This window comes from Triplophysa dalaica, chromosome 8 (genome assembly GCF_015846415.1).
Source record: "Triplophysa dalaica isolate WHDGS20190420 chromosome 8, ASM1584641v1, whole genome shotgun sequence".
Classification (NCBI taxonomy): domain Eukaryota; kingdom Metazoa; phylum Chordata; class Actinopteri; order Cypriniformes; family Nemacheilidae; genus Triplophysa; species Triplophysa dalaica.
Window position 1 is genome coordinate 2,251,940 of NC_079549.1, and position 10,164 is coordinate 2,262,103.

General features: G+C 35.0%; 1 protein-coding gene across 1 annotated transcript in view; it reads right to left on the reverse strand.

Annotated features, from left to right (window-relative positions):
* rapgef4a (Rap guanine nucleotide exchange factor 4a) overlaps positions 1-6,128 on the reverse strand; it is a 32,821-nt gene extending 26,693 nt beyond the window's left edge. The window contains exons 1-4 of the mRNA XM_056754261.1: positions 5,959-6,128; positions 3,511-3,653; positions 3,343-3,431; positions 2,305-2,451 (exon numbers count right to left, since the gene is read on the reverse strand). Of these exons, the coding sequence (XP_056610239.1) occupies positions 2,305-2,451; positions 3,343-3,431; positions 3,511-3,653; positions 5,959-6,038 (459 nt within the window). The 5' untranslated portion in view covers positions 6,039-6,128. The remainder of the gene's footprint in view (positions 1-2,304; positions 2,452-3,342; positions 3,432-3,510; positions 3,654-5,958) is intronic.
* Positions 6,129-10,164: the final 4,036 nt, after the last annotated feature.

The following is a 10,164-nucleotide window of genomic DNA, read 5'->3' on the forward strand; positions in this document are numbered from 1 at the left end:
TTCCTGTTAGTCAGCTCCGTGGGCATCCCACCCAATGAACCAACATTATACTTTAAATATACAACAAATGCATAAACAGACACACCTCTCGCTCCCAGCGGACATGTGATTATATACGTCAATTTTACAGACCGAATTTGCAGCCACACAAAATCATATATCTTTTGTGAATGCTCTGGGGTGTAAATGGTCAGGAAAAAATCATGCATGACAGGGAAAAATCTTCTGTGTCATTTAATGGATTAAATTCAGTCAACTCACCATAATCAGCTCAGTACAGTCTGACTGACAGCCAGTGAACAGTTCATTCATTGGAACGAAATAGTTATTAATACACTTTTATTTTTTGGTTTATTAAAGGTCCAATGTGTTATTTTCTGGAGAATTTATTGACAGATATGCAATATAATTTATTACAACTGTATGTCTTCAGAGGTGTAACACTGTGAAAATTGATTTGTTTTAACTTAAAAAAGTAAGTTAACTGGGTGCATCATTTTTTTTTTATTACGTATATGACGTAAAATATTAGTTGATGCAACATTGTAAAATCAACCAATATTTTTAAGTGTTTTAATTCTATGTTTTAAGGCCTCAGTGTAACTTAATTTTTTAAGTTATAAAAACAAATCATTTTTACAGTGTAGTCTTACATAATGATGTCTTTCATAAATACGTTATCTCCTTCTGCAAAGAAGCGAAAATGTAAATTTTTTACATAACTGCCACAAATAGATTTTTAGCAGACGACCTTAGATACAGACGACCAGAGACAATATTAATGATGAGATAAGACATTTGCTCAGTCATATTAGATACAGCTGAGAACTTCTGCTAGTACACGACTCTCTCAGATCCTCCACACGCACACACTCTCACAGACTCCTGTGATGTGGCTTGTCCCTCTCTGACCCGCTCTAGTAAAAGCTTCCCATCATGCTCAGTGTTACTTAGTGCCCACGGCCGACAAAAACCAAAACGACAGAACAAAAGACTACTCAACTCACGCTGTGCACGTATTAACATATGTACAGCTCTATTCACCTTTACATTCATGCACGACCTGATGAAGCACAATTCATAATAAACATCTTTGACTACAATGTCTTAAGACCATATGAAATTGGTTTGAAAACTACAACAAGAATAACTATAAATTAAGGGACATTACTTTGAGAGTTTATATTTCAGTACGACTGAAAATAGTACAAAATCAGAACAATCATTCTCTGTGGGATGATAAACGACCAATGGCAACATTTAAAGGTTCGTGTTCAGAACCCCACTGCCCCCTGCTGGACGAATGTGATAAAGCGGATCAAATCCATCTCCAATATTTTCATAGTACTACTATGACTGTAGAAATGATCACACATATCATAGGTAAACAAAAAAAATGACGTTTCAGTTCATCTCTGACATTTTTTGTCTCACTATTGGAGTGTTGCCATACTGACCACGCAGGGAGTAAACTTTAAATTTAAGTATTCATTTATTAAATATTCAACCTTTAGAGCAGATGTTGTAAACAAACACATATGGAAGAACCCAGAAAAAAGACAAGAGAGCAGAGAAACTCAATATAATATGGAAATATCGAATCTTCCAGATCTACGGAAATGCGCAAATAATATATTAACATGGTTTAAAGGGACAGTTCATCCCAAAATGAATTTTGTCATTATTTATTCACAATCTTGTCATTTTAAACATTTAAAGATGATATTTTGAAGAATGTTGTTAGCAAAAACTCTTGGTCCCCATTGACTTCTGTATGGACACAAAACCAATGCAGGTCAATCGGGAGCAAAGGTTTTCTGTTACCGACATTTTTCAAAATATCTTCTTTTGGGTTCTGGTGTAGAAAGTCAAACATGTTTTAAATGCCAAGAGGGTGAGTAAATTATGACAGAATTTTCATTTTGGGGTGAACTACCCCTTTATTTTAAATTAATATGTTGTAGTCAGCAACCTATATTCAGTACATTCCAATAATCAATGACTGCTAAACACCATGTGCATATATCAGCATCACCTTTTCTCATCTAATGCAAAATGTTTATGATTGAAATAACTAATTGTGGACAGAAGCTTTTGTGAGTTTGTGCAGGGGCACAACAGAACTACTGTTGCATTTACAAACCAAAAAATACACCAAATTCGAAAAACTAGATGATTCTTTGTATGTGTACAGATGCTCACAAAATTACTATTTTAAAGATTCATGCAATAGCGTGAAACACTTGAAATGTATTATCTCGTCACAAATGCTGGTTCTGTGTAGGAGTTTGTGTTTTTGCATACCTCCCACAGGCTCCTGAAGTCCCTCTGCTCAATCCGCAGCAGTTCACTGAACTCTCGGGTGACGATGGTGGCGTGCCGTGGAGTGTTGTCCAGTATTGACTCCCCAAAAGCTGTGCCGATGCCCAGCGTACAGATGGTGACAGCATCCTGACATGAGAACGGGCACAAGTTAAAGGAAAACTCTTTCAGAGGTGGAGAGAGACAAAGGAGGGGAGGGGTAGAGGTCATATATAGAAACAAACCATCTGAGATGGTTCTGATGAGAGACCGCTGAACTTCCACTTCAGACCTCTTATAACCGAAGCAGTTTCACTCAACACACACACGGAGGGAAAGAGAGAGAGGACTGCTTCTTCACTCCTCAGAGATTTATAGAGCTTGTTCTAGTTTTCTATAATAAGCATCTGCACTCAATAGAGATGTTTCATACTCAGTTTCATTAGGGACAGGATGCATAAGAAAATAAATATTTCTGCTTCAAACCTCAACCAGCATGCATCTGGACATGTGAAATTGAGCTAGACAAAATCTCATGCTGTGGTAAAACACTAGCTATGAGGTAGGACTACGTAATATATTGAAACTATCGAAATATCGCAAATGTGCATATTGCAATATTTTGTCATAACAACATTTTTTTATTCAAAAAGTTACGTATAGACCAATTTTGATGACGTTAACAACACTGATCCAAAGCTGGTCCAAAATAACTTCCTGTTTCAGTTTTTGAAACTACACAATGGTTGAACAACACGCAACTAACAGAACATTTTTAACTGAATCAAAATGAAAACACAAATATCTTAAAGTTTAAATTATATTTGTGATTTAAATTAAAACTATAATAATAAAACTGAAACTGCTTCTGGACCAAGGATCTTGGGAAGTGGTCTATAGTCTATAAGTTTTAGGTTGAAGCCGATAGAAAAAGAAATATCGTATCGCATATCGAATGTGGCATAATTTAGCATGCTATCGCATATCGCATTTTATATATAATAGTGCTATATATAATAGCATTTTAGTATAATAATGTACCTGATGGTTTGCTGTCTCAGACACTTTGACATCCAGAGACCCAGACAGGACAGCATACCAGTTAGTGCCGATATCACCCTGCCTGTACACTAACAGAGGAAGCAGTGTAAAATAAAAATCAAATCACCATAATGTTTTTTGTTGTATCACTGTTTGTGTGGGACTCACGGGTGATGCCTTTCTCCAGACATTCGTAGAAGCCACACAGACAGATCTGCTGAAATAGAGAAGGGTGGAACTTTTCAAAGGCCTTCACACTTTTCAGACGGGCCAAAATAATGTCCACATCTTCCCCTGAGCGTTCCTCTGGTCTTCACATTCAACACATACAAAACACAGACAAATAAACAGTCAAGTCAATATGAAGCTGAATCCACAAACTATTCTACTTTACCATTATGTTTGGTATAGTTTACTTTTCAAGTTTTACCGTTAGAAATATAGAATGGGACCTGGTGTAATATATCAGAAATACATTGGATGTTGAAAAATGGGCATTCCAAACCAAAATAGAGCTAGACTCAAATGTCTTAAATGATTACCCTGAATCCACACCCGAATCCTAAGAGAAAAGCTCCATGAACTACAATTCCTCAGGGGTCAGTGTTAGGACCCATGTTATTTTCTTTATATATCTGGGAAATATTCGTAATGCTAGGTATCAAAACTGAAGATGATTTATTGTTGTACATTATCAGCTTCACAAGCTCTATAAAATGTTCAGAGCTTTGATATTGTGCATGATATATTGTTTTGTTTGTTCGAACTTAAACAGGTTGTATACAGATCGAATTAAAAAATCATGTTCGAAAGCTTCTGTGGCATGCGAGGAGATACAAGGGGTCGTACACCAGAAACTAGAGCTGCAACAGGCAAACCAGGCGTAATGTAAAAACTTTATCAACAGACCAGAAAACAAAGAGATTGCTCAGGGTTGCAGTAGTTACACTAATACAAGACTTCGCAGAGAGTGACTGAGCAAAACAGGCTATAGGCAGAGTGATACGGCTAAAGACAAACAGCCCGACAATGATGAGGCATAATAAGACTGAGCAGTGGATTGTGGGAAATTCAGATCATAATAGGATTGTACCAGGGATGTGATGAGTGACCTCTGGTGGAAGACATGGGTACCCTAGCTGATGTTCATGGTCGTACTACATCCATCCAAGGAACAAAACATCTAAGTTCAAATGTTTGTTTTAAAAGCATCTTGCTTTATCCCGTGACACAAGCCCACTAGAGGTCAGACACACCTGTGCAAACTCTAACATCATGTGAGCAAGTGTGTTTAACAGGGACTAAAAATCCATTTACTGTGCAAACATTTCTACAGCAAAAATGAAGTCACCCTTCCAATGTGAGCAACACATTACTAAGTGCAGATAAAAGACTCAGATGTCATTTTCATCCTAATGTGTATTTTGCATTTAACTAATCAAGTCTCAAAAGTAGAATTCATGACCTTTATATAATTCGGTTTCAAACAGTGCTCGATATATATAGTTGTTGAGTTCAAATACGGCTCGATTGGAGACATCTGGACATCTGCTGTCAACATCCCTCTGTGAAAACGACGTCAGGTGACAGAAGGAGATAAAGATGCAGGAAACGGAGAGAAATCAGTGCTGGGACATTTACTCTTTAAAACCGACCTACGGCCATCTGCTTTAGATGTGTAAATATTGATCGACATTGAGATGGAGCCATTCATTGCAGGGAAGAGCAGGTCAGAGCCCATTAGAGTGTGTCATAAACACATTAAGACAGAAGTCTCTGCCAAGTTAGATAAAGAGAATATAATGTTAGCTAACTGCTGTGATGTTATAGATATCTTGGTTTTGGGTTTTATGTCATGAGCAGTGTCCATTCACATAATAACTGCTCCGAAAGGATCGTTTTTCGTTCGGAAACGTTTCATGGATTTCCATGAAAGTTCTTAAAAGCAAAGCTTTCTGTAAGGTGCACTATAATGCAAGTGCACATGTTTACCTCATTTGTAAGTCGCTTTGGATAAAAGCATCTGCTAAATGACTTAATGTAAATGTGCATGGGATTTCACGCTTACGCTATTAGCAACATCACCAAAAAATGAACAAGTTTACAAAACACTCAGACAGATAGTCCCGCACTAAATTCATGACATAGGATGCTATTTCCAGTCCTGAATTAACCTTTTTTGTATAATAAACACTATTGTTAAAGTGCATTACGTTATCAACATGAGGATGGAGAGATTGTTCATTTTGGGTGATTCTGTGCCTTTAATGATGTTCTGTCTCTCTCTCTCTTCATGAGTCTGCAGTAACACAAGCACTGCAGCACTGGTGACCTCCTCCTCCAGGTGACAAACAACCCAACACAAAGTACACGTGTACAATACATCTGCACTCATCATAAACACAGACTCACACGTGAATGAATGAATAAATCAATCAACGCAATGAATCTAAAATCTACTGCAATCTGAAGCCCCGAGATTTCAATTCTCCATCAGTCAATCTGACAATCACAGTTTTATGAGATTGAAATGATTTTGTTTAGTGTTTATAAATGAATGATCAAAGGCACTGATGCCTAACGGATTGCTGAAGGTGAAGCGGAATAAGTTTGTACCTCTTATCCAGACAGCAGATCCACTCAGCAGATGCAGAGGAGCTCGAGCTGTGTGCTGCGACCATCTTCTGTGAGATCATGAGTTCAAATTAAAGTTCACATCGTCCGAGCATGATCAGAAACACATCGGACTGTCCTGATACCGATCGAGTTTGATACTGACTGTGACTGAGTCTGAATGATCTCTAGCGCTGATGCTGGTGCCCGCCTACACAACTCACATACTACAGAGAGAGAGAGAGAGAGAGAGAGAGAGACTCCGCTCGGTTGGCTACAGTAAGTTCTCAATATATATCAATTCTCGAATTAAAGTGGCTTGATTTTGAGTCACTAAATGCACGTGGAAAATAACTTAATAAAATAACTTATTGAATATCAAATAAATGCATGAAATTAGATAGCTATACATAGATATTATATATCGTGATAAATACCAAAATTGATTAGGGCTTTCAAGTGATTAATCGCGATTAATCACATCGAGAATAAAGTTTGTGTTTACATAATATATGTCTGTGTTCTGGGAATTTTAATTTTGTATTTATCAACATATACGCATACATACATATATTTAAGAAAAATATAAAAAATAATATGTAATTTCAATTATGGATAAATATAAATAAATACATGTAAATGTTTACTAAATATGTAAACATGTGAGTGTATGTTTTTATAAATACAAAATGAATATGCACAGAACACAGACATATATTATTTAAACACAAACTTTTATTCTGGATGCGATTAATCGCGATTAATCACTCAACAGCCGTAAAATAGATCCATATGAAAAATATGTTTAGTGTTTACACTTTTTGCCATATCATACAATCTTAAAAAAAACAATTTTAATTTTTTTTTTTATTAGATATCTGTCTCACTGATTTTGTGAAAGATCTCTAATGAAGGCAGTGTTTGTGGGGGAGAAAAACCAAGAGTGATTTCCTTTTACGTGTGAATCATATCCAGACTGGTGAATGTACAAACAATGTAATAGAAGTGACAGATTTCACGAATCTTTATCTTTCATTCCCGGTTTCTAATAGAAAATAAATGGCTTTAGTGTTCAGGTGAGAAGTCTTATCGGAGGTTGTGTACAGCCAGGAAAACTGATGTTTCTTTGTTTTCTGCAGGCATGAATTCCACACCCAAGCATATTAACACGCTGTAGAGCAGTCTCATTATAAAGATGTGCAGTCAGCAACCTGGGTGAAGAAACTCACAACCATCCAGAGAGAGAGAGAGAGAATGTTAATGTGAATGTGCTCAGAGTGATGCAGTTCAGAGTTTCTGACAGGAACAGATACAATTAATACATCTCTTTATTAATAATATCCGATTTACAGTTAGCCAGACTAACTTCCTCTTATAGATGGTTTAATTTTAACAACATAAACAAACGTTACTGCGCATGTTTACTTTTGTGTCCAACTAACTTAACTTCCGGTGCACATTCACAAACAATAAAATTTCTGATAACAAGCAAAAGAAGCCGAGAAGAACCGTTTCTCTAAACTTGTCTCTCCAATATTTTGATCTTAGACTGCGATACCAAACTCAACCACAGCGCCAGACAAAATCAAGTTATTAAAAGAGAAACATGAGAGAGAAGAGAGGTTGAGAAGAAAACTAGTCACCCAGTTTTTTTTTAAAACAAGTTGATTTACGTTCCCTGTTTTGTGTTATGGTATTAATGAACATAAACAATCAATTCAATCAGTTACACACCCCAATGTTTTATTACACAATAGGCCAAGTAAGTATTTTTATTTAGCTCAAGTATACTGTATGTGTGCAAAAGTATTTGTAACTTGGTAATGTAATTAATATTTTGGTTTAGTTTTTTTATTTATAGACTAAGATTTACAGACTCACTTTTAATTAATTAATTAATAAACAGTTCAAATTGATTTATTTTTTGTCTCTCATTGAAAGCAATATGCAATAACTCTTTGGGGGCCCAGATACAAATTAGCCAGAGGGCCCAGAAACCCTAGCGGCACCCCTGATTACACTAGACAAACACAAACCGGAATTTAACTGGCGGTCAGACGCGCGTCTGATGAAACGGTCTATAGTGTTTCTAAATGGTACCCATGGACAAACTCAGCATTTTACACAAACGTGTGTGTGATGAGATAAGATTAAAAACTTAATCAGAGCACTGGGCATCCATGCGTTAACCTGTTACCTGGCGCAGCCCTTTTTTAGCCTACACATGAAAACGCTATTTGAACTGAAATAGTTGTGACTCATGAATGCTTTGGGGTACAGACTTAGGGTGGTCTCATTTGAAAGAAGACACTTGGAAGATTAGTTCTGGTAATTTTTTTATTTAGTATTTTTTTACAAAAAAATGTTATTTTAGTTTATATTTAGTGCTATAACAAACTATAAATATGTTATTGTTAGATTTTATATAAAAAAAACATAAATAATCGATATGTTTCCGCCTAAAAATGTCAAAAGGTCAAATCCTTAGTACCAGCCTTTTTTTATGAAGTTTAAGTTTGATAGACCAAATGATGTTTCTGAGTGTTTCAGATGCAGTACCACAATAATCCAATAGGGGCACGTTTGCTTTTAATCTGACAGTGGAATCCGCAACAGACAATCAGAATCTTCTTTGTCAATTTTTTTATTCTTCACATGAAGAGACAACGAAAATTGAGACAGGAAAAAACATGAAATGTACAAGTTATTGTAGTTTATTTTTAATGCAATAATAAATTCTTCCTGAACTTTATATTGACACCTAGAATAGAAATGAAACACATTTAAAATTACGATTTTTTTTAAATGACTGTTTAATTGTCTAGTGAGTCAGCCTATAAATGAGTATATTTATTGTTATTAATATTACTTGATTAAAATGTTATTATCATGATGCTTATGGTGAGATGAATTATGTTTAGTATTAGACAATGGAGTTGACGCCATTATGCAATAAATCCAGCAGGTGGCAACACTTACATTCAGTTCAGAATTTAAGAAGCAACGTCCTAATGTTGTTTACAACTCACTACCAATTTTTGTTGTCTTTTATTTATTTTAAGCTCCTCTGACTAGTCTAATTCACATAAGCAATGGCTTTACTTGAACTATTTTATATTCACTCTAAATTCTGTGACAACCCCCTTTGCATGTGTCTCTAAAACGTTGTTGCTATAGGCAATTACATTATTGTAAATAATAATAAATATTTATTATTGCATAATTATTATCTATTGTTTCAAGACAATAATTATATGTTAAAATATCAATTAAACTATCAAGTGCTATATAAAGTGTAAATAATTGCATCACATGGTTTGGATCTCATTATTGATTTGGTTTCATTTTGAACAATTCTTTCTGAGTGCTTTTGGAAAAAAGCCACACTATTGAGAGGATGATAAATCTCAATGGCTGTGAGAACTGATAATTCACTCTGTGATCTGATTGGCTGACAGTATGTTCCTTTATTATTGAAGATAATTTAAGAATGTTTCAAAAAGAAAATGGTGCCATTGTTAAATTCTTTATATGTATTTAAATCTGTATGTACGTTCCAAACCATGTTAAATACCAATCATTGTGTCTAGTTTACAAGTAAAACAATTCACCCATTTTTCCGTCAATGGAAGCGAATGAACAGAATGATTTACATACTTTGAAAAGCAAGTATGTTTAGAAAGGGCAAAAAATGTGAAGATTTGATCTTGGGAAAATGTGGTCTTATCAGCCATCAAGAAAAAACAGACTTTGTTAAAATGTAGGAAGGTCACAGTGACGTTCTGAACGTGTGCTACAATCATTTATTTAGATCAAGGGATAACAGTCGAATTCTATTAGTGTGTATTTGCTAAAATAGCCTCATAATTGTACTATTTACTATCTTTTACAATATTTGTTTGCATTGCAACAATATTTCAATGTAAAAGAAGATTATTACTCCCCTCTTTGTTATTGTAGTCTTTACAATGTAACAAACAGTAATGAAAACCTGTCTCAATACAGTATATCTGTTTCTGAATTGGGTAATTAGAAAATTGTCCATTATTATTATGATTAATTTATTCACAAAACTGTCATTTATAAGTCTCAAATGCTGTGTTAGATTGAATGCTTTTACTATTATTCTAAAATGAAAAGGATATGCCAGATCAACATAAAGCACTGATTCATAAATCTGATAATCTAATACAATTTAAATGAGATCAA